This window comes from Mustela nivalis, assembly GCF_964662115.1.
Source record: "Mustela nivalis genome assembly, chromosome: 3".
Lineage (NCBI taxonomy): Eukaryota > Metazoa > Chordata > Mammalia > Carnivora > Mustelidae > Mustela > Mustela nivalis.
This window is the reverse complement of record NC_139022.1, coordinates 171655495-171680069: the sequence shown is the minus strand read 5'-3', so window position 1 is coordinate 171680069 and position 24575 is coordinate 171655495. Positions and strand designations below refer to the sequence as shown.

Genomic DNA, 24575 nt, shown 5'->3' with positions numbered 1-24575 from the left:
TGTAAAACTTTTCCATCGGAGATAAAATGTTTGTCCTCATTTAAACAGAAAATGTTAAATACAACAATGCCAATTTCATTATGTATTTTTCTATTTAGCGATTTCTGTGTTTCCTATTCCTTTATTTCTATAGGTTTCCAGGAGCATGTAGAGAAAAATTACTTAAAAATAGACTGCCGAGGTGTTATCTGAAGAACATTCTATCCACATGAGCCGAGTACTTAAGGATTTGGGGCAGACTTCAGGACCTTTGAAACTGAAAAACTGGGATAAGCAGATACTACACAATGTAAATGCAGGTATGCTTCTTATTTCCAGGAGTTAAGATTGAGTATTTGCTACAATTTATTTTTATAATAATGGAGGTTTCACCGAATATAGTATGTAACACGGACCCTCAAGTAGCTATCTCAAAACAAACAAACAAACAAACAAACAAAAAAACACCAACCATAAAACGGTCCCATTCAGCCTTTTATGTTTGTAGGAGGGATTTCTTTTCACAAAATAATCTATGAAACCCAATACAATATACACATACTCGTGTGCTCTATCAGAGAAAATTCCTTGAGACGAATTTTAAGTATCCTACCAGAGCCAAGTGACATGCCCAGCTATAAAGAAATACCAAAAATCTGACATGTCTATAATATTCACAGATGCAGATATATATTTATGGGACTCTATCAGCATAAATCAAATGGCTATGAATAAAACATCATTTAACCAATTCCAACTTCACGAGCAGAGCGCCGTTAAATTTCTCACCCCTGCGGGAGAAAAGCAAGCCAAGAGAAACACAGCCCGGTGAGAAGAATTTCTTTGACACATTCGGCCCAAGTTTTTATCAACACCCAAACTCCTTCAACCTCACATTTACTTTCGGACATAGAAGAATACAGGTAATTGGATTTTCTAAATTTTCCATTTTCGGTATAACCTGGAAGATGGACCACTTGACACTCAGATACCAGGAAACACACGTGCACGGGGACAAAGCGTGGTCCTGCTGGGACAAGCGAGCGCCCAGACCGTGCCACCTGAAGTCAGGTGACGTAAGCCCCCAATCCTCGATTTTCACTCTACACAAGAGAACCGCACCCCATCTTCTCAAAGAGCTCCCATCTCCGGCACCTGCTGATGCTCCGACCCAAAGGGCCACAGAAGATACTAGAGGTCCACGATCCATGCCCCTGCTCCAGACCAAACCAAAGATTATAGAACCCAACATTCTATAATCTTATAAGGCGTCAACACTTTAATGCTCAGCCAGTGACACAAAGGCCACAATGCGACGTCAATGAAATCACGCCGGAACAGTACCAGTCTGGACAAGCGCTTTAGGCAACACGGTCGGGAAAAGAAAAGGTTTGGTACCCACCTGGGATCTTTCTGAATGCTATCGATGGACGGCGATCTGGCCAAGGTGCCTTCGGGCGGGAGGGCAGGGCCGGATTTGCTGTACGGAGACTCGACGGAGGGACAATACTGCAGCTGTCGGTAGGGGTCGGCGTAATTGGAGGCTGGGCCCGCGGCGTAGCTGGCCCTCTGGAAGGTGGCGGCGGCGGCGTTCTGGGGACCATGCTGGCTGCCTGTGCGCTGCAAGGGGATGGAGTCGACACCGGGGGAAGATGGGGCTACGGCAGGAAAGTAGGGACAAAGTAAAACATTGAGGACCTGCTCACAGAAATCGTTAACCAGGTCTAGGCAGGGGGGGAAATTACACACATAAGATAAAAAGGGGGGGGGAAGGTTTGGAAGAATAAAAAAAAAATAATCTGTCATATTTGAACCAATACATTCAGTGTGACCCAGGACCGTGATCACCAGCACACTGTCCCAGATAGAACCTCTCCGCGGCCGGGAAGATGCACCCCTGTGTGTTCACTGTTGACCAACACCCCAGAGAAGCTTTGTTCATCTCACACGTAAGCTCCACGGAAGACCCAAACCCAGAGGATCCCTGGAAATCTTTTACGAGGGGTCACGGAGAGATGGTTCTTTGTTGTGCAAGTGGAGAAAATGCAGGAAGTGTGATTGTTCAGGTGATGTTACATTAGTTTTATTAAGAGTGTAAAACAAACTCAGTAATGTGGTTAATTTTCCCAAATAAAAGGGGAAAAAAAAAAACACACGCATGGGGGTGGAGGGTGCGAGGGAGAGGCAAATCTCTCATTTCCACAATTAGTCCCGGGGCGTTAAACACGGGACTGTTTTCGCTCCTGGAAAGCAGCTCCCCCGAGATGTTCACGGCCCTCTCCCTCGACTCAAGCTGTCAGGGTAACAGGTTCCGTGAAGGGCCGGCATGCAGGAGAAGGCAAAGAACCGCCCAGCAGCAGCGCAGACCAACGAAGGAGCCGGCGTGCCTTTTCCAGAAGTACGTGCACCTTTTCAAAACGTCTGCATTATTTTGAGAAGATTTTGTGCATCAGTTGCTAAAGTCAGTTTGACCAGTTACCAAACTGCACTTCAATTCTGTTTGCTGCGTGGATTCTCTCCAGTTCGTTTCACAGCATTCTTTGTATCTGATTCTCAAAAATATTTGACATCAAGGTGTAATGCACATATACAAGGGAAAGATGTTTTTCTTGTTAACGGCATGTGACCAGTTTTGGATTGTTGCAATAATGGCGAGCCTGGCCCGATCCTAGACAGTACGATGGCTTCTTGGCACCGCAGACCAGAAGACAGACAAAAGGCAGCCAGTGTTTGCGTGCAGCTGTTTACACCATGGGGGCTCTGTTATAGAAGAAGGTTTCAATTATAAGTCAAACCCCTCAACTCTGACTTCCTGAACGCTTAGGATGACAGTAAAGCTTATTTTGTCCCCTGTCACGTTAGGGGATGTATGCCAAATCAAACACATCCAAAATGATGTCACACTGAGCAAACAATTTTTTAAAAGAAATTAAGGAAACTGTGTCAAATGACAAAAAGGTTGTAAGGTGAACTGGAGGAAAACATTCTCAGGCTGAGAACTGAGTTTTAATGAAGAGGTCAAGGCTTCTCATTGCCAACAAACAGAAATACTTAACCTTACAATAACCCAGATTAGGAGACGAGCCACTGTCACAAGGTGAAGTGTAGAAGGATACTCGGGAAAAACGTTCTAAACAAAAAATATACATATATTCCGAGAAGCAGTCTTCGAAATGACGACGACGGTCCTGATGGATTCGGTTTCAAAATGATCACACGAGACGATGAACATCAAGTTTGGAAAGAGAAAATGTGTCTTGCTTCATTTGCAATTTCTGGAAGAGTTATATTTTCTCCCAAATAGTACAAACATGTGTAATTAAAATTCAAGTCTTAAAAATTTATGAACAACGTACTTTATATTACAGTGACAGGGGCTGAGAATTTAGGCCAGGCATAACCTTGCTTTTGGAAGAACAAATGCACAGGGGCAAATAAAATTTCATTTTCTAGAAGAGTTGTGACAAGCTAGGCAGCAAATCCAGGGCAAAAGGGGAAAACCAAATACACCTGATAGTTTCCAGATAAATGCTTTTTTTTTTTTTTTTTTCCTTCAGGAAAGTAATACCTACATTCAAGCTTGCCAAAAATGGTTCCTAATATCAGAAAAGAAACCCTTTTCTATATGAAAGTGCTGATCATTACTTCAGTAAGTACGATTAACAGGAAAAGAGGACAACACAGCAGAGATCAGGAAATAATATTGAAATCTTAGGGGAAAAAAGTACTTGTTAAAAAAATAGTATAGATAGGGAGAACCAATTGACTAGCCATGCCCAAAAACTCTCAAGGGACCTTAAACCGAAAAAGAATATGATAAGAGTTGTAAAAAAGACACTCCCAACAGCAAAGACTCTATGAACATTGGATTCAAATGGGAAAGCAGGCTGTGAGATGCGGTTTATCAAGCAAAACCAGGAAGGCGACATCCCAGTAGAGGAGGAGAAAGACAAGGTGGAGGTGAGTTTATGAGTAGTGGTAGGCTCGTCTGTGTGCTTCCCTTCAGCCCATTTGGGGTCAGGCTTCTGTAGTTAGCATATTGGGTTCCCATCCGGGCCTTCTGGGCAATTCTTGGGATAGGATGAGTGAGTTATTGAGTTTTGTAAGCTACAGCTTCCTAACTACGGCACAAAGAGAGCAAAACGGCCTCTGGGACCATTATTTGTTTTAAAGACACACGAGAGGCATTAAGCATCTCATGCGCAGAAAGTGTTGAACAAAAGAGCTCTGGCTGTTTTTACTATCAACAATGTCGAAATCAGCTAACATTAGAAAAAGAGAGTGTCCACACTGTACTGGGGTGAAGACCCTTGCCACTGGGTATCAGAGTGCAGAGCTCCTGCTAGGGCTTCTTTCCCTCCAACAACCCTATATGAGAGTGAACATGTCATTCACACTTCACAGATGGGAAACTGAGGCACGGAACGATTATGTAACTTGCCCGAGTTTGTGTCGTATATAGTTAGAGAAGGGATTCAAGCCCTCGCACCCTGCTTCCAGAGTTGATACTTTTAGCCACCACTGTACACTGGACCGAGGCTTAAAACTTTCAAACGGCAAGTAGTTCATGAACTACTTGCGTTGTGAGAAGATTTATAAGAGGCTTAAAATTAAGGGAAGTGTCTGCTAGAGGCACATAGGAGAGGTGGGTTTATAGCAGGAATTAACATGAATATTATATTGAAGAATTGTTAAAAATGAGTGTTAATTTTCACCATTTCTTCTTTAAGTTGAATTTACTGGGAAAGGCAGAAAAATATTGAGAAAAATTCTTTACACCGAAAAATCTAACTTTGTTCATTTCCAGAAAAATCGAAAAATAGGGATACCTATTTTTATTCTAATTTTAAAGCAGTTTGAATCTTAGTTTCGTCACTGGTATCACTATATTAACAAAAAAGAGGGTGGACTATGAAATCTAAGGCGGGTGAACAAGTTCCAAAAAGATCTTAACAGAAAATCACAATGGCATTTGTGGTCCTTGATAAATGGCACTACCGAAGGATCATTCCTGAATCTACACATTAAACTTTTAAGTCACTCTAAGCAGGATGCCTGATGAGAATTTAAAAACATAAAATTAGAATTCACACTGGTCCTGCCGAATTAAAAAAAAAAAAATGCAGGTCATGGGAGCATCTTGAAAATGTGCGCGAATCTAAGAGATCTCAGACCAGCCATGTGTCCTGTAACAAGACAGTGTCATATTTTTTTTTTTTAAGGGTGACACAGGAAAATGACTTAACATTATACAGTAAATTCTCCCTTTGTGCCCTGAGCGTGGCTCAGCAAACCACCGCTATCCATTGGTATGGCTAAGCAGATACTGGCCACATTATTAAAGACTTCCCTGGACACGATGCTTCCTGGATTTCTGTCTGGTTACACATTTTCTCTTATTTGAGCTTCACAGCTCAGCTGGCCAGCTCCCCCGTGTTACCGGATGGCTCAATTCCACGGAATCTTCCACTGAGGTGGAAGGAGCTTCGTCAGCTCTTTAAACACCTCCCACCTGCTCTGCAAACAGCCCCTTCTCCTCTCAAGAAGCTCTTAGCGCTCGCCGAACCGTGCTGCTTGTCTCTTTGGGGAGATTTTAAAAGCAGCCTCTTCAGCAGCTGACTTGATACTTCACCTGACATCTATGCGGTTCACGAAATTACCTGTTTTCCTTAGAGCTACACAAATAAAGGTCTACTGTACAAGGGGGGGGTGTTTTATTTGTTATATTCGCTTGAAAGAGGGGACGAGGATGCTGCTTAATACATCAGGCTTTCTACTTTGATGATGATGGATGGTTACATCCATTCTTCACTGACAATCAAAAAAGGAGAACAGAATAAAATGTAAGAATCTGGCACATGAAGAAACTTAGGGGGGATATAAGGTAGGGTTCAACCAAAAAGGAAAAAAACCACTAATTTTTGTTTTTGTCTTACTTATCTTTGCTTTTCTGTGTATTTGCATATACGGAGGTAGGAAAACCTAAATTATGTTTCTACTCATTATATAAATAGAAAATGAGCACACAATAAGCCAATTAAACAGTATTTCCTCAGTACGCTCAGAAAGTGAGGATGGCTTAGGTCCAACAGGTCCAAGAACTTGGCCATGAACTCTCTTAAGGAGAGTTCAAGTCTGTTATTTTAGGACTCAGGGGCCCCGGGCACTCAAGTCACTCTACCTCCAGCAGTATTATTATCTAGAGCTGATTGTGAACATCTTCCAATTTTCTGCCCTCTGCACAAGCTGACCCATGCTAAACTCAGAGGGAAAATAGTCCAGGGTAAATTTAACGGAATCTTTTTATCTTCATTTAACACCATTTTAACTTCAATTTATAGGTCACATACAGTGTTAGATGAGTCAGGTGTATGATACAGTGATCAACACTTCTATACATTACTCAGATCTCAGTATTAACACCACCGTTTAACTTCATCAATGGTCGCCTTTGTGGGAAGAGGCGTTGCAGAATTTTTGGTAGTTAAAGAATCATTATGATTGGTGTGGATGTGGATGTTTCTGGATTTTGCCAATGAACAGTTTCTACGGCAAACACGATGCCTTCCTTCGGCTGAGCTCAATCACACTTTTTATGTACAACACTTTAGGTGGCCTGATACAAGAAAGCATCTGGAAGCTTCTCCTGGCTTTAAGACGATATTTATCATTAGGTCATTAAAAATTTCCAATTGGGTAATAACGTGCCCCTGACTTTCTAGACTAAAAAAAAAGGCAAAACAAAACAAAAACAAGAGGTTTTGGAGGATCTAATTTGACTTGCTCTAAGGGGATGCAATCATTTTTACAGTTTGAAGTAAAAGCATTTAAGAAGTAATAAATGCTAATATTCCACGTTTTTGTGGACCCTAATGATGATTTTAATGGAAAATGTTGTTTATATGTTACTGAACAATAGTAGTAAAATTTTATGGATAGGAAGAGTCTATGAAATGCCTCTGTAACTTTATGAAGCACTGGCTGCTGTTGCAGAAAATTCAGTTTTTTAAAAATATTTTCTCCATACGTGCAAATTTTTCATCACATTCTTTTTTTTCTTTTTCTGTTGTAGTATTTGTCGTCCTCAAAGATATTTAGATTTTCTCCTTGCAATATACCTTTGATCGTTCTTTCTTAAAAACAAACTGACACGTTCATCGCAGAAAGCTTGTTTTCTCCACTCACTTAGAAACCAATTCATCCCAAAGTGAATTCCTGTGACTATCAGTCCAGCAAACACTGGCCATTTTCATTAGGTTAGAAAGATGGGTTTTGGGTGGAGGAAGGGAGTGTCAGAGTCAAGCATCTGTATTAATCACTGACTCCTAAGTTGACAGTTATTGGTATGTTCGAGTTTGAAACAAAAATTCATGTTAGTTTCTGCTTAATAGACTCCACCATCAGCAAGCCCAAGAAGATCCCATATTCCTTGTCTGGCTCTGCCTCTTATTATATAAGCTCCAGTTTTGACAAGCCTTATCCCAGATGAAAGGTATGTTTTATTTAAACAGACATCCAAGTTAAAAGTGTGCCTCTTTAAATTTTCATCATGCCAGAAAGTAAAGCGTCAGATGCTGGGTAGAGATCCCGCAAGAGCAAGTGGGCATATTCCTGCCACCATCGGGCTCACTGGCCTGCCTTTTCTGCTTTAGCTCACACAATTCCGCCTCCCTGCACATGCAGGGGACATTGATAGTGGCCTCATTTCCTGGCTCCTCAAGAAAGGAGGGACTGTCACCTCTGGTGAGGGGATGCTCTCTGGGGCGCCCCGCTGAGCCGATAACGTTGCTGATTCAGGAAGTGACTCTTTTACCTGCTCGGAGGCTGCTGGATCTCTGGTGCCGCGGCGACGCTGGCTTCTTTCTCAATCCTGTCCTAGGGCATGCGGGCAGCGGCTCTGCGTGCCCTCTGCCTTCCTACTAGAGCATGTCTGGGCCCCGGAAGGCCAGTGGGCCACCCCCAGAGCCTGCTCCCTTCTGCTGGAGGTAGGTGGGGGAAAAGGTCTGTATTTCTCATCTCACAAAGGTGGGGGCGCAGAAGCATGAAATGTCGGTGTCAGGAGCAGAAGACCCTCTTCAGAGGCCAGGATCCCTGGCCCAGCCCTGCCCGCTCTGCGGAATGAAGTACTACAGATTTCCAGCTGAGTACTGGACCAAGTTTGTAAGTAACAGGGGTGAGTGGCTGCTCTGGCGGCCCAAGGGACATGGAGGAGGCAGGCAGAGAGGAGGATGCATGAGGACGGCGCGGGCTGAGTCCGTGGGGGGACAGCTAACGAAGGCATCTCCCGGTGGACCCCCTTTGGCGGGGAAGACTAGGAAGCTTTAACAGGTCTCAGTTTCAACGCCTGCAGCTGTGTCCCGAGTGTCTCCAAGTAGCCATCTCCCCGTGTCTCCCCGCTCTATCACTGAGGACAGCCTTCATGGTGTTTGGGTAAGGGAGACGCAGGGATAGGGTCAGCACAGGGCCAGGCGGGGCAAGGAGAGAGGCCATAGAGCCGAGAACAGTGCCCGGGAACCAGAGCCAGCGGGGAGCACAGCTGCAGCGCCGAATGACCACGGGCAGATGCGGATGAAGAACGCGCACCTGCCAAGCCTCTACTTGCTGCCGGATAACAGCGGAGCATGGCTTTGGGCCAGGGTGGGGCGTGGGGAGGTTACCTAAGGCATAATCAGGAGTTATGGGTTATCTGGGAATTAAAAGATACTATGTATTGTTTAGTGTTTTTATTCACACTTTGTCTTCCGCTTCATCTGGAATATTCTAACCCGTAAGATATTACCTTCCATGGCCAGTTAATTTTCCTTATGTCCATGTTCCATGATGGAACGAGACTGAATGGGCTTGAGGACAAGGAGTAAGTAGAAGCTTCTTTGGCTCTGCCCGTGTATCTAGCACATGGTGAGTCTTCAACAGGTACTATTTGATTGACAGGATACAAAAACCACAATGAACATGGATGGGTATTCATTTTCTTTTTAAATGATGACTTTAATACACACAGTTCCAACCAAGATGGCTGTTAAGAGTCCAGGACCCAGGGCAGGACGGCCTGCATGTGCAGGTTTGAAGACGGGCTCCACATAAGCTGTGTGGCCTTGAGAAGAGGACCCCGTATTGCTTGCCTCCATGTTCTGTAAGGTGAGCGTCTATCAGTACCTCCTTTAAGGGGTGGTTCTGAGGATCTGTAAACACATTCAAAGAATGTGGAACAGTTCCCGGAAGCAGCGCCACGCTCTGTGCTCTGTCTTCCTGTCTCGCCCGCTCCATACTATGGCGCCATCTTGTAATTTCCTAATTTTTTTAGGCAAGTCCATTTGTCTTCCTTCCTGAGTCTTGAACAAGACTTGAACAAGAGCAAGCGACCTTCAGCCCCTTAGCTTACTCTCCTTGAGGTATCATCTGAAAGTGCTTGAGGGGTCAAACTGAAGAGAATCGAGTCAGTGTCCTGCTACCCAAGGGCTAAGACAGGAGACGGGTGGCTCAAGCCACCTCAGCCATGGATGTGAGCCAGAAGTCAGTGGCCCTTAATACTTCAAGTCTACCAGGTCTGTAAGAACCTGTCCTCTCCTCCAAAGAAACCGGGGTATCGGCTTTGGCCCCAGAAGCCTCTTAAAGTTCTGCATCAGAGGTCTCAAGTGTGCGGTGTGTACAATACCCGAAGTGGAAAATGACCTCCCGAATACGGGAAAACAATCTTAGAAAGTTCCTTGATATTTAATTCTGTTAAATATTTAATTCTGTTAATTCTGACTTTTACTAAATATAATTTGATAATATTGTCTAAGACCTATGTAATTTACAAGGAAAGGGTATACCCCCATGTTAACAGCATATTCTCGAACATGTGGGTTCTGGGTTCTGATAGAGACAGTTTCTGGGGTTGTGGGGTTAGCTAAGAAAGTGTAAGGATGTGAAATAAAATACATTAAGTGTAGAAACAGCGAGTAACCTGAGCTGGTGAAGAGAGGGAACTTGTGGCTTTATACTTGGGAGCTGGAGAGAGGCGGTTTCTCCCCACCTGTCACCCCATCCATTCATGCATTTCTGGAAATTTCCATATGATTACATAAATCAGCAGATGTCCTCAAAAATGCCTCAAGTTCAAAAGGGCAGGCTGGGGTGGGGTCTTAGATATCCGGATGTCATAACCTCAGCAGCTCACTGCTGGGGCAGAGATTACTGTTACTGAGAAAACTCGGGCAAACAAATCTTCTCGGATACGCTTAGAGGACTTGCTGCCTTCCCTCATAGGAAGGATGAAGCCCTTGTTCTTTCATTCAGTGCCGTGCTCTGCTGATGGCTTAGAGCAAGGGTCAGCAAACTTTTCCAGAGAGTAAACATTCTCAGCTTTACCAACCATATGGTCTCTGTCACAACTCCACCTCAGCTGTGATGGCCTGGAAGCAGCTAGAAATGATACGGGCACAAATGGGAGTGGCTGTGTTCCAGGAACTTTATTTATAGACGCTGCAATTTGCATTTCCTATAACTTCTCCACCTCAGAAGATATTACCCGTCTTTCATCCATAAACCGTTTAATAAGGTAGTGATCATCTTTAGCCCATGAGCAGGATTCAGACAGGTGGTCCAGCCGGGTTTGGCCCAGAGCTGGAGTTTTCAGACCCCGGGCTCAGAGAAAACACCAGTTTTGTTTTGTTTTAATTGGTTTTTAAAGTGTGAACATCCCATGTCATTAATGGGACATAGAAGAATGAAATACTTTTTTTCTTAGTGTAGACAAATTTTTGTAAAACTCCCAAGTTTATTAAGAAAAGAATTCTAAGAGCCTATGAATACAGGAGAGAGAAATGAACATAATCCCCTCTGTGGTCAGTGTCTTCACAAATCACAGACTGAGCATCGCTGAGGTTATCTCTGTCTCTTGTAAGGGGTGCGTGGACATAAAACCACCTTTGTTACTAATATGTGGCCAGCTCAACATTAAAACATCCCAACCTCAGACAGGAGTGGTTCTAGCAGGCCAAAGGATGAGAGAATTCTGACAGAAGAATAAATGGGTATTCTTTTGCATCTGAACCAAGATACATATTATTAACATTAGATGGCATTTATGATGTCAAAAATGAAAGAAAGCATTTTGTGCCTTTCTTCTTATGATGCAGTAAAACACTGAAATGTACATATCAATAATCAACCATAAAAGCAACTTAGTTGGCCTGAATTTCAAAACGTGTAATTTAGTATCATAATGCAGTTAACAAAATTGCTATGCTCTGCTTTGTGGTTACTGGAAGTTGCCACGGTCTGAAGATGCAGGGAGGTGTGTGCCAAGTTCTGGAGCAAAGCTTCAGTTTTCCCATGCCTGAGGCCCTGTTCCAGGGTAATACGGGTCATTTGAAGTGAGGGACAGAGCTCTGCTGTGTGCAAACCGGCAGCATCATATTTTCTAAGTTTACTTAGCCATGGGAGGCTTTGTAATAAGTGTAGTTCTCAACATCTTAATTATATCAATTTTGTAGTTAGATGAAGGCTCTCTAGCACATTTAATCATGACATTTGACCGGTTATTTTGCAAATGGCTACATATTCTGGAAAACACTTGCCTTTCTTCGCGCAGCCTGTGGCTGTGCTCAATTCAAAATATATATTTAACTCAGGAGAGCCCTGTGGTTGATTGAATCGTAGGCAACTGTCAATATTCAACTTTTAAATAATAATTCCATCTGATTCCACCTGATAGCATCTATGAAGTAAATTCTCAGTTGGCCCTACAAGACATGCTTCATTTTTAGTAAATACGGTTTCCCCAAGCTTGCCAGCTAGGGAGACTATTGTTAAAGAACATTTAGATGCCTTAGGCACATGACTTTTATATCCTGTGTAATGATGAGGCGTTGTTGCAGTACTTAAATTCATTAAATATGTGGATGATGACATACAAAACATCAGCACTCTTTCTTTCAGTGTGCCTGTTAGACAACAGAAGCATACAACCCTCATTAAACTTCTTCCATTTAAAATATCTTCAGGTAGCTAAACGAGTCGTCCTTGGTTTCTCTTTATCATCCCAGACGTTAATGATAGAAGCAGACCATATGCTTGTGAGCAGAGAGGGCACGGATGTGGGCGGACACACACACACACACACACAGCCCTTTCATGGGGTCCCAAGCAGCCCCCCATGTCCCCGCCCCTATGGTCGGGCCACCCAGAGGTGTCTTGAATACACACCTGTGCTCGTGCGGTACGTGCCCGTGTGTGCTGGCGGCAGAGGGTCCCCCTGGCTCTGGCTGAGACTCCTCATAGGGGGCTTCTGGTAGACGCGGTCCTCATAGATGGGGTCTATGTGGTGCTCCGGGGACTGCAGAGCCCGAAGCTCCGGGCCCAGGTGGCCGTGCTGGCTGCTGTACGAGGCCCGCGACCCAGCTGAAAGAAATTAACAGGCGACATTGAGCCCTGACCGACATCCAAACAGAACTCGCTTTAGCAAAGCCATATTTGAATTTTTTTTTTTTTTTTTGCACAGAAATGTTGAAATCTGCAGAAAATCAAATGAATAACATGAAATGGCAGCAATATGTCGAGCTAATCGGCTTATCGGCATCACCCAGCTGCCTCGCTCGGCTCCCAAACCTGATCTCCCTATAAGGATGGTAATGATTCTGAGATAAAACCACCCTGCACAGGGCCGGGGGGACATCGCTTGTCTCGGCCTACTGAACGTGGCTGGCTTCCTCACTAAAGGAACTGGGCGGACCAGTCAGACCTAAAATCTTATTATCCCAGAGCCCTTGTACCTTCAAGTTTGCAGCAGAAATAATAATTTGAAAGGATGACCCAATGAATAAGCTATGACGGCAAGCCATCCTGAGGGTGTTCCTGAAAAGTGAAGCAGAATTCCTTCTCGTCAGCAGTTTCCTCCTGGAGAATGAATGGACTGAAATATCCTGACCTACAATGGCCTAATTCCCTGAGAGAAGCAGAGTTTAAAGGAACAGACACGCAAGTCCCATTTTTACTCTTACTCGCCGCCAAACCGAAGCGCCTGCATATACTTTACCCTCCTCTGAAAAAGGCACAAAGGGCCGTCCCTAACTGGTTTAATTCGTAGGTTGAGGCTATGTACCCCTGGCCTGGTAGTCTTTGTAAATCGTTATCTGTGTCACTTCGTTGCATTGTACGGGGAGAGGTGTCACTTCGAAGCGATGCTGGGGGCCAGGGGGCTTCTGCAGACATGAGCAAAGAACATTCCGGGAGGGCTAAGAGTCTGACCTGATACCCAGGCAGGAAGACGTTGACTGAGAGCCAGTATTTTCCCCTAGGTACTGTCAGAATCAGAGGAGCCGAAGTGCCCAGAGAATGTTCTAAAACCGGGCCAGCTGGGCCGGAGGACACCGAGGGACCAGGAAGGATGTGGGGCAGCAAGCAGAGATGGTTATCGAATGATGGTGAGCAGAGAGCACACACAAGAACCCAGGGCGGCTAAGAGCTGGTGCTAGGAAAGACCCTTCGGCTAAGTCTTCAAAGCTGAGATCCAGAAGGCATGCTGGGATTTAACTGCCACCTGCCTCTGAACGGCCCAAATTCAGAGCTGTCGCTTCCAGTCTGAAGCAATAGGGTTGTGGAATTCCTTGATGTCGCTGGTGTCTGCGGGCAGCTCTATCTCTGTGAGCTGGTCCAAGGCTTTCCCTAGTGACCACATCAGCGTCAAATTCCTCAATGCTCAGCGACTGCCCTGCTTCCTTGGGATCATGTGACCCCAAGGATTTTAATACTCTCACTGAGAATCTCTGAGGAAAAGCCCATTTGAGAGTTCTGAAGTTGCTGGCAGAGAAATCCATTTCAACCATAGGTTTTACACAGGTTGTTTAAATAAACAAAACAGAGCACGTCTGAATGACTGAGAGTGCTGGGAATTCTACGAATTCAGTGTTAATAAAAATTACTGAATGTTTTGAGGAAAGGGAAGGAATAGAGCTAGCAAATTCCTTACCTTCCCGTTTCCTAGTAATTAAATAAGTTCTGATTTAAACAGCGTTCAGATGAATGATAGATTCAAAATAACTGTTTTGCATAATTAGGTTCATTGCATCTGATTTATCAAATGCCAACATCACACTGAATATTATCTCGTGTTCATAGTTTCCAGGAATATATTTAAGGATGGGATGCCTTGAGTTCCTGCTGTCAATTCTTCTTTCTTCTGGAGGGTTTGATAATATTGCCAAAGACTTAACGAGTATAAAAGCAAGAAAACAGTCATTATATCCAAATGTTGTAGAGTTAAATGAAACTTATCCATCACTGGTAGATTTAGAATTGTAACTTTATCACCATTCTTTGACTCTAAGTCTCTAAAAACACCCAAAATAAGCAACCAAAGGATCAAATGATCTCCTGAAGGGTGGTGTGATCTGAGGGCTGTGTGAAAATCTTCTATTATAAGCATTAACTGCACTTGAGGAAATCTACATTAAAACCACGAATCAGGCATTAATGACCAAGGGTCCCAGGCAAGGAGCAAGAATATGTATTTTTTAAAAGATTTTACTTATTTGGCAGACAGAGGTCACAAGTAGGCAGAGAGGCAGGTAGAGAGAGAGGAGGAAGCAGGCTCCCCACAGAGCAGAGAGCCCGATGCGGAGCTCGATCCCAGGACGCTGAGATCACGACCTGAGCCGAAGGCAGAGGCTTTAACCCACTGAGCCAGCCAGGCGCCCCAAGGAGCAAGAATCTTAAAGTTTACCTTAGCGTTGCTTTTTAATGGGTGATTGCAAAAATCTCAGGAAAGAAGTCCAAAAGGCAAAGAAAGATTGAAATGTCCAAGAAGAGGTGTGATCCTTTTTAGAAAGCATAAATTAAATCTGCAAATTAAAGCTTGCAAACATTTGCTAATCCAGGAGGAAGCCAGCAACAGATCTGCAGGGAGTCCTTGACACGGGAGATGATCACGGAGCCAGAAGGGCTTGTCTCATTCCTCCACACTGCACCTTCCTGGGGTCAGCCTGGCAGGCACTGTTTTCATCTGACCAGGAATATGAAACCTTTATCACTTCTAGACTGATGTACAAATTTCTACATGCTGAATTTTATATGTGTTGTTCCTATGCACCGGTTAATCCTTACCAATCAATAGATTCATTCACTCAATACATACTGGCCCGGTGTCTGGGGAACCTCAAGTAATGGATGATGCCCAGATGCCTGACACAAACAAGGTCCCTGGCCTTGAAAACAAGTCATTCCACTCAAGGAGGTGCAGAGATAAAGGTACGGAAAATAAGTAAAATAAGGGGAGAACAGAGTGTTGATGGGGGACTACTATTTTGATAAGGTGGCCAAAAAAAAGTTCCTTTTGCTTATCTGGCATTTCAGCAGAAAACTTCACCAGGCCAGAGAAAGAGCCATAGTGGAGGAAGACCCACGTGTTTCTCAGAGAGAGTCAGCAGCACGAGCAAAGGCCCTCTGTAGGAGATTCATTTCATGGTATTTATAGAAGTGATCTTATTAGGACCTACTTAATCCATATTGTCTTTAAAAAGAAACACAGTTAGTGTATGGACACTTTGTGAGTTCAGACAACAACTGGTTGTATGAGCTGAACAGATTTTCTTTTTAACTCAATTTCACAATCCCAGCAACCATATGAGCAAGGGGAGTCAAAATATTCGATGGAAGATCACACCTGGGAAGTGTATGAGAACTGTACAACCCAGAATTCAGCCCAAATTTTACACACACACACACACACACACAGTCTTTGAATCTTCATTCCTTGGAACATGATTAATTCTCAAATCTTCATTTGGTTCCCCAAGAATCATCTGGGGAAAACCCTTTGAAAGACTGATTCCTGGACACAAACCCCATAAGATTCAGACTTGGTCCCTCTGAGCAGGTAGAGGCAATGTGTGTTTAATGGGCAACACCTCACTTCATGATTCTGAGAGACACCTGTTCTAGATAAACTAGGGAGAGAAGAGATAGGCATATTTAAAAGAGAGAGAAATAGCTAATATGTTGCAACACTCAATTTATCATTTCTTGCTTTTTCCAAATAATATAATTTACTACTACATTATCCGAATTCCTTTACTGGACAGAATGGAAGAAGTGCATTCTGATTTCCGTTGGGATCCATTTGTGTTCTTCTAGCTCCGTACTATCTAATTTATTCCCCCTTTCATGTGAATTCACTTGCTCTTGCAAAGAAAAAAGCATCTGCATGTTTTCATTTGGATATATTAATACTAGGCTCTTAAGGACATACTGCCAGTGGTCTCTTCTCTTCCAATCTGGAAGCCAGCTGCAGGAGCTCACTGGCAAAGACATGGAAGGAGAAAATAAAGACTTAAATGACCCAAAGTTTAGCGGGCCAGAGCAAGCCGACGCAACATGAGTGTGAACCGGAGGCGAGACAGGGTTTTCATTTCTGAGATAAAGAACTATGTTCAGAAAAAGAGCTATGAGCTTCCTGGGCTATGCAGGAAAGTCCAAAGTAAAATCTCAGCATTTGGTTTTCTTAAAATTTGTGAATCTAGTTCATTCATCGATGTTTATTAGTGAAACTGCATCTCGGAAGGGCAGAATAGAAATTCCAAAGAGAGCTGCGGTTTCTGAAATGGGAAGAGATTTTCCCCTCGCAGGTCGCCACTGCATCTCTTCCTTATCCAAATACTGATCTCAGGCATATGACCCCTGACGGTACATTGACATCCCTGAGTGACGAGGCCAGGCAGCTTGGCCCATGCAGGCAAAAGGCCTGTGCTCTTGGGTAGTTTATGGTCCTGGAAGAGTTATTCTGTGGATTCTGAAACTCTTAAAAATTCTGGCTTGGTGTTTCGTCATGATGAAACTCAAGAGGGGAAAATGATACCAAGAAATAAGCACTTTTAGAAATAAAAAGCAATTTTGGTTAACAGTTCAGTATTATAAATGTGCGCTAAGTAAATTGTTGAAAGATACAAGTATTACATCCCAGATCTGAGGGATGCCGTGCCATAACAAAGACTTAGCTTGTTTAATTCTTGGTTTTTGCTTTTGATGCAAATCAAAATTCCCAAACCTCCTCCCTACCTTCATGCTAATTCACAAGTTAATTTCAGTATTTAAAGAAGGCCCCAAAGATTTCCTATGTACCTCAAGTTACATCCATGTGCTACATTTCATTTGCAAATGATCGTTAATTCAGTGAATTAGTTTGACATCTTATCGTAAGTTGTTGCAAATGTTAAAATATATGAACACACTTCCTATACCGGCTATGAGCCATATTTCAGACAGACGTCTGGAAGGGAGACTATTAATTCATATAAACTGAATGATAAAATCTGCATTGGAACCTAATAATTTCAACGTAAGAGGCCATCTGATGATATAAATTGATTCTGTGGAAAGTCTGTTTTGGAAAGCTTTGGAAGATGCCCTCCTGTTTCATCGACTTCATAAATCCTACATTTTCATATATTATGGAAACTTTGCTGCTATCACAAATGACTTAAATGCTCATGCGGTTTCTGACAAGGTATAAAGCACAGGATTTGTTCCAGTCACTTTATGATGGGCTTTCTAACTTAATGTAATTATGAAACCTCCCCACACCTCTTACCAAATACTGTCATCTATTGTGACCCCAGTATTTTCCATGGAGAATAACTTAAAAGTGAAAATCACTTGGCCAGGAAGCAGCAATACAGGTGCCCATGGGAGTTGGTCCCCTATAATAGCAGGTGTCCGTCATTCTTGGATTTCCTCTCCAACCATGAGCATCTCTTCCCAAGCTGTGAGAAAAACAGGCTTCTTTTGTCTAATTCCTTTCGTGACAGGCTGTTGTGTGGAAAGTAGCAAGACAGTAGTCACGGGGTATAATGAGTGATGTCTGATATCTCTGCATTCTTAGGGTGGCCTGTTTCTCTGTTTATTTGCAGTCGTGGCTTCTGTGCCAGCAGTGGAGAGGATGGAGTACTATGCAAAACCCACACCCAGCTCCGAGTTCAAGAAGAGCCTGCGGAAACACACTTGTCTAAGATGGGGACCAGTACCAGTGACACACAGCAGCTAAAGATGGTGGATTGGCACCTGTCCTCGTTTCTGGCTTTTATTTCAGGGTAAAAAGTAGCTCCAAATGAAAGAGCCATGATTTCAGGGCTTCTCCGGACGCCAGCGTCATGGGTCTCCTGATTGAAATTCTGGTTCTGACTCAGTGGCCGTTGGGGAGGCCCTGAGGTTCTGCATTTCTACCCAGTTCTCTGGCAATGCTGGTGGTGCTAGTCTGCAGACCATCCTTTGAGGAGACAGGGCAGCCTAGTTTAGGTGCGGATACATTATCTTGATGGCTAGAGGAGTTCAACTTTGGCATCCTTCTGCAGCCATATGGTTTCTGATTTTTCCCTGCCTTAGGAAGCAAGCACGAGTGTCTCAACAACGGTGCAGGTGCAAGGTGTAGCCAGATGATGGACCCTGGAACCTGGCTTCAGCGTGTGGCTGTGCTGGCTGCTACACGTGGGCGTCGTACTGGCTGCCTTGGTTCGCCTTGGCTGGGGTCAGGCTTCCCCATGTGGGATGCTGCAGAGTGACTGATCTTAGCTCTAGATGCCCAAGGCCCAGACACTAAGGGACGTGTAAAAGGCTTTGTGAGAAGGCTAGCTTTTAAGGAGAAAAAAAAAAAATCTTTCCTGCAGAGGGCAGACTTTTTGGATCTGGGTGGGCTGGAGTGTGTTTGCTGCTTTGCTATGCTTCCCGGTGGATTCTGGGGAAGCGGGTGTCTAGGTTCCCTGCCTGCCACAGCGCATGCCTATGTATGGGTTCGGTTCGGTGCTTCTCAACCCTGGGGGGACACACGGGGTGTTCACCTGGAAGGCTTTTTAACAGTATTGCTGCCGGGGACCCACGCCGGACTACTGAAGTAGGACCTGAGGGGATGAGCCCAGGGCCTGGAAGGGCTCAAACCCTTCCTAGGTGTCTCTGGGAAGGGCTCTAGCTCCCGATGGTCAGGGTCAGAGCTGGTAGATTTGGGGCCAGATTTGGGGTCTTGAAGAATGCATGTCAAGATCTGGTCTTCAGCAGAGTCCGTAAGGCTGGAGATTTAAAACAGTCATAGAAGTATCCATTCTTGAATGTGGCGGGAGGGAGTAACCCCTCTGGGAGGGAGGTGGAGCTTCTGAACTTTGCAGGAAGGCCACCCCCCTGCCAAGTTCACAGACTACAGACATGCACACCCCGCAGGGCATTTGCTGCCTCTCCCATTCCTCTCACTTCTGTGGGTCCTCAGAAAATGTTTTTCGGTTGAACGCTCTGTGATGTCTGGGCAGGGACGCTGGGGCTAGCGGTTGCCGGATTTCCTACCTCCGGTGAGCGAGGGGCCCTTGCAGTGACAATCACAAATCCTGTGAACACTGAGAAATCTTTCTGACAGTAACTTCTCTGTAACCACAACGATCCCAGTAAGAGACGTTCCGAAGAAGCTGATAGAATGACCCCCAGAAACACTCCACCTGGACACCTCAAGTCCTCAGCAGACACATAGCAGATAAGAAATTAGCAGGGGTGAACTGTGAATTGTTAACACCTTTGTATAGAAGGGCACGGTAACTTGCCTTCAGACTTGTAATTAAAGTCTTCTGACATTAACTTGTAAACAAGTTTAATCTGTGAATGCTAATTTTACCCCGAAGGGGGTCTCCTGTTTAAAATTTGCATCTAACTCCATCTCTACCCTGAGAGTGAAAGCCCTGTTCTGGGTGGAACTGACAGCAGCCTGGCCACACTGCTACCTATTGTCCTAATTAACTAGTGATGCGGAGCGGTCTATGATTTGGTGCTTTATTAATTAGTCACTTGCCAGAGTTTTTAATGGCCAGTCTCATATTCACATAGATGCTCTTCTCTATCAACAAGGCAGATAAAATTCAATGAGTGTCATTTTATTTCTCGACAGCTGCTTCTCAATACCCCATCAGTGCAATACACGAACAGTACATCTGTGGTCTGGCTTCAGGACCTAATTACTATGGGTAACGACGGATATTTCCATGGAAAGGAGCCAAAACAAGGTGCTCCTGACCCATCTTTTTTTTGTCGAGATGCAAAGCAGGACAGACAGACTAACTTTGGCTTCTAAAGACCACAAGTCTTCAGAACTGAAGCAGAGTTTTCATTGTTTGTTGTATGTGCCCATCGAAGGGCACAGGAGGAACTCTCAATGCACAGACAAGGAGAAAGGCTTTATCAGACAAAAGTGGGCTTAAGTAGTTGTCTTCATTAAGTGGTTTAAATATTTTGTAATGTACATGAACGAAGGTGTTTAGCATCTCAGCATCTCAAACTCAGGTCTTTTTTTTTTTTTTTTTTTTAAATCAGATTGAATTAGCTATAGCACAGAGAGGCTGTACAAATTCCTTTCCAGAGATTATTTAGCTCTTATAATGCAAAGTTAAAAAATGTATTCTCCCTGTATCATTCTCCTACTCCTTTATGTATCTGACTAACCCACAAAGAGGCTCTGCTGATAATTCCAGAAGAAGATACCATTGACTTTCAACATAATTTATGGGTGTGGGGGGGTGCAAGTAGACTGCTTCACAGATTACTCATGCTCTATATTTACATTTTTTAAATCCCTTGAATCAACACTTTAATTTTCATCATTTTACTTGACATAATATTTGGCATGTAAGAAGAGAGTCTGAGAAGAGACGTTCTGTTGTGTAATAAATAGTTTTTAGGAGGATTAAAAATTTTCCTTGATTCTTTTCTGGTTAAAGGCTTTAATAATTGTGTGTTTTAGAATCTAATCAGTAACTACATTCTATATGCACAATTATCACTGGAATACCATTCCATTTATTAAAAAATTAATTCCCCCATACAAGGCAACTCTGATGAGACCTCTGTGTAGTTATAATTCTCCCAACCTATTTCTCACCCATTCTCTCTTTATCCAAAGAAGTTACAACTGCACCACCAATTCGTATGGCTCGGTAGTGATGTAGGTAATGCTTTCCCAGCAAAGAAATCGATCTGTGTTGACTCATGCAGTGCAAAACAAATACTACGTATTTGCTAGAAGGCTGTCAAGGTGACGGGGGCTGTGTGTGGTCATGTCAACAATGACCAACTAATTGGCTCAGTCACGGAGGGACCGTAGTATGATATGCTTCTAACCAGCTGAGCGTATGAGCATAAGACCCGAGTACCTGTGTGTGTGTGTGTGTGTGTGTGTGTGTATTTTCTTCATTCTAAAGAGAAAAGTATACAGACTCCCCTTTTCTGCATCAGCTATTAAAGGGAAGCTTATCTTGTAAAGGAGGTTTTGACTTTATCGCATTGTCAGTCCATTCTAGGGGAGCTCAAAGGCTGAAGTCAGAAACACCAGGAAATGCAGACAACATCTGAGATTCATTGTGGGCAAAGGACCTCTGTAATGCACAGCACCTGTGTGCCCAGACACCATCTAGGAAGCCCAACAGGACAAAAATCAACGCTATCAGATTTATTTAAAGATAGTTACAGAGCAAGCAGAAATCTGAGGGACCACTAAAGTCTACTCAACCAAAATAATTAATAGTTTTCTTTGGGTTCCCTTTGCTGCCAAGTTTCTCTAACCGCAGGATCCTAGCCAGGTCCTCAGTACACAGACCCCACAGAATAGGCATAATCGGTTTTTATGATCTCTTCTCGTGAGCCATGTACAGAGCTGTTTGCTCTATAGGTCGGCCTGTGACATTCCACAGAATGCTGTCCTTGCCTCTGTGAAGGCAGCAACCACAGCCTAAAAGATCCAGGAAGCCACTTCCTAAAGAGTTGGGAAGCTCAGAGATGAGGAAACACTTTATCTTAAAGATGTTTGAGAGGCACTGAACTGAGTCTCCCTGGCAGCTGTTGGTACGTTTTTAACGCTCACTCATTCTGAGAACTTGGAACCTCTGTGCTCCTCTCTATGCTAAGGACGACTTCCGGTTAGCAGTGGGATGTAACCCTTGCACCGGACAGTGGTCAGTCAGAAATATCTGTGGAAGGGTTCCTGGGGGGGCTCAGTCAGTAGAGCACATGATCCTTGATCTTGGGGTTGTAAGTTCAAGCCCCACGTTGGGTGGAGAGGTCACTTAAAACTAAAATCTTGAGAAATGTATTTGTTGAATACCTACTAGAAGAGGCTTGCTGAGGAGTTCTGAAATATGCAGGGGTCTCATTAGCTTCCCTCGGAGAGCCCATATGCCCACGATTCAAACGCTCTGCCTGGACTGCAAGATAATTCAGGGGATTTTCTGCTTCATGTCAAAATCAGTTCTTCGGCAACACCCAGCACCACAATCATACAGACCCGTTTGGGATCAGGCGTTAGAGATTCCAGATATTTCCTGTTAGTTATTCCACAAGAAATGCAAAATGTTACATGTATCTATAAATACATAAGAGTATTTATAGTATGTAAATATATAAGTATATAAATACTAATTTTTTTCCTACTTTTAATATGCAAAATATGATTAGCAAAAATGGTAGATATTAGAACATATATACATGAAGTAAATACGGGGCAAATTCTTAACAACCGCAAAATGCACCTTAGTTAAATACAGTGGCAGGAGGGATTTTGATGTAGCCTTGGCCGCAAACTGACTGCGTTTTGAGAGATGTTTAAGTCATTAATTATTTAAGGCTATTTGTACATCTACTAAAATAGCTGGTCTCCACATAATCCCGGTTGCTTAGATAAAAAGAAAATAAATATTGAAAAGCATCGTGTTTATTAAGGTAGACCTCTCCGTTAACATGCACCATCCAACCGGTGCTCCCATGTGAGGTGAGTGGCGAGCACGGATGTCCGTTTGCTCAAGTTAACTGACACTTGGAACCTAAAAGGAGGAATCAATGAATATTTTACCTCCATTGTCCTGCTGACTTGAAGTTCAGCAGCACGGAGCCTGGAGAGCAGGAGAAGCCCCTCACCCCGGGTGGGACATCCGCCAGGCTCTCCCCACGGCTGAGTCCTGGGGACCGGGCCGGGAAAGCACGGTGGGCGTGGCCAAGAGCGGCCGGTACACCTGTTTCTGGCTTCCAGACCTAATTACTCTGTGTGCGTCTCCACACATAGTCTCCTCACGTTCTGTCGTTCCCCTCCCTGATGGCACAGTATATCTCAAGGCAGCTGCCCGGTAGACACCGTTTCTGCTTGCCACCTCTCGGATCTGCAGCGCTGAGGAAACGAGACGGACTCTCAGGGATCAGGACCAGCAAAGCTTCTGGTGGCACATAGCCTGGCCCGGCTCGCAAAGAGGGAGAAGGGAATTGCCCATGCGTTGGTCCATTTCAGAGGTGGGGGGAGCAGAACTGGTCCCATTTTAATCTGCTTCTCTTCAAACGTCCCCCACACCCTCACCCTGCCTCCAATCAATGTCTCAAATGTCCACGTGCAGGCTTCTGGGATCCTTGACCTTAAGCGAAAAGAAGCTTACAGGGCCTTCCAGATAATTTATACTTTCAAAAAATATCTCATGACCCCTTATTTAAAAAAAAAAAAAAAAAAGTGAGGGCCCCTGGGCAGCTCAGTCAGTTAAGCAGCCGCCTTTGGCTCAGGTCATGATCTCAGAGTCCTGGGGTCAAGTCCAGCATCACGTTCCTGCTCAGCGGAGAGTCTGCTCCTCCCTCTGCCCTTCCTCCTGCTCATGCTTTTTCTCTTTCAAATAGATAGATAGAGAAATAAAATTTTCATAAAAATGATAAAAAAAACTTTTTTAAAGTGGGATAAAGAAATCCTTCTCAGGAAAGCTGTCACTAGCTCCCCAATGCCTCCCCAATGGGGTCAGACCTTCTCCGAGGGAATGCAGGAGAGCAGACCCTGGACAGCGTGCAGCCGGCATGCCGTCAGTGCCCAAGCCTGACCTTAAAGCCACCAGGACTCATGCACCACTGGGCAGTTCATTCATAACTGAGACCCGACCCTCCCAAGCTATAGGTCTCTTGTGTTTGCATCTGTCACAGCGGTGTTCTGTTCAGCCCAACCTCAGATGCTGCCTCCACCAAGAATTGTTTCCTTTCCTGATCTCCCCATCAGGATGTGCCTTTCAGGATGTGCTCCAGGCCTTGGGCCTCTCCCCTAGCTCGTATCACAACGACATAGCATTATAAACTACTCTGGAACTAATGGCACTCCCACCCTCCTTCCAGTCCTAAAAGACCCCTGAAATGATCACTTCCATCTTATTTACATCTGACATTCCAGTAGAGCTTGGCTGGTGCCATGGTTGTCCACAGTAACAATAGTTAAAATCCACGAAGTCCTTTAATGTGGGCGCGTTAATGAACAAGTGGTAGGAAGTGTTCCATCTTATATGATCCTTGTGATGTCTTGTGTAATTGTCACAGTACTGTTATCCCCACTGAAGGATACACAATCTCAGAGAGGGCCCATTTTGTTCCCCAAACAGGCCAAGCATGGTTTCACCTCAGGACCTTTGCACTAGCTGTTCCCTCTGCCTGGGCCATTCCTCCCCAGATACGCACAGAGGTTCCTATCTCATTGTTTCAAGGGTTTGCTCAATATACCCTATCATGGAGAGCTTCCTACCTGCCCAACCCTCCGACATCCCTACTCTTTTTCCCCATGACTCTTTATACTATAGGATATCTGACCC

The 24575-nt window shown here is 44.2% G+C and overlaps 1 protein-coding gene across 1 annotated transcript in view; it reads right to left on the bottom strand.

Annotated features, from left to right (window-relative positions):
* Positions 1-24575, bottom strand: part of CTNND2 (catenin delta 2) — an 816172-nt gene that overhangs the window by 258538 nt on the left and 533059 nt on the right. The window contains exons 8-9 of the mRNA XM_082723384.1: positions 12172-12366; positions 1382-1637 (exon numbers count right to left, since the gene is read on the bottom strand). Coding sequence (XP_082579510.1) covers positions 1382-1637; positions 12172-12366 — 451 coding nt within the window. The remainder of the gene's footprint in view (positions 1-1381; positions 1638-12171; positions 12367-24575) is intronic.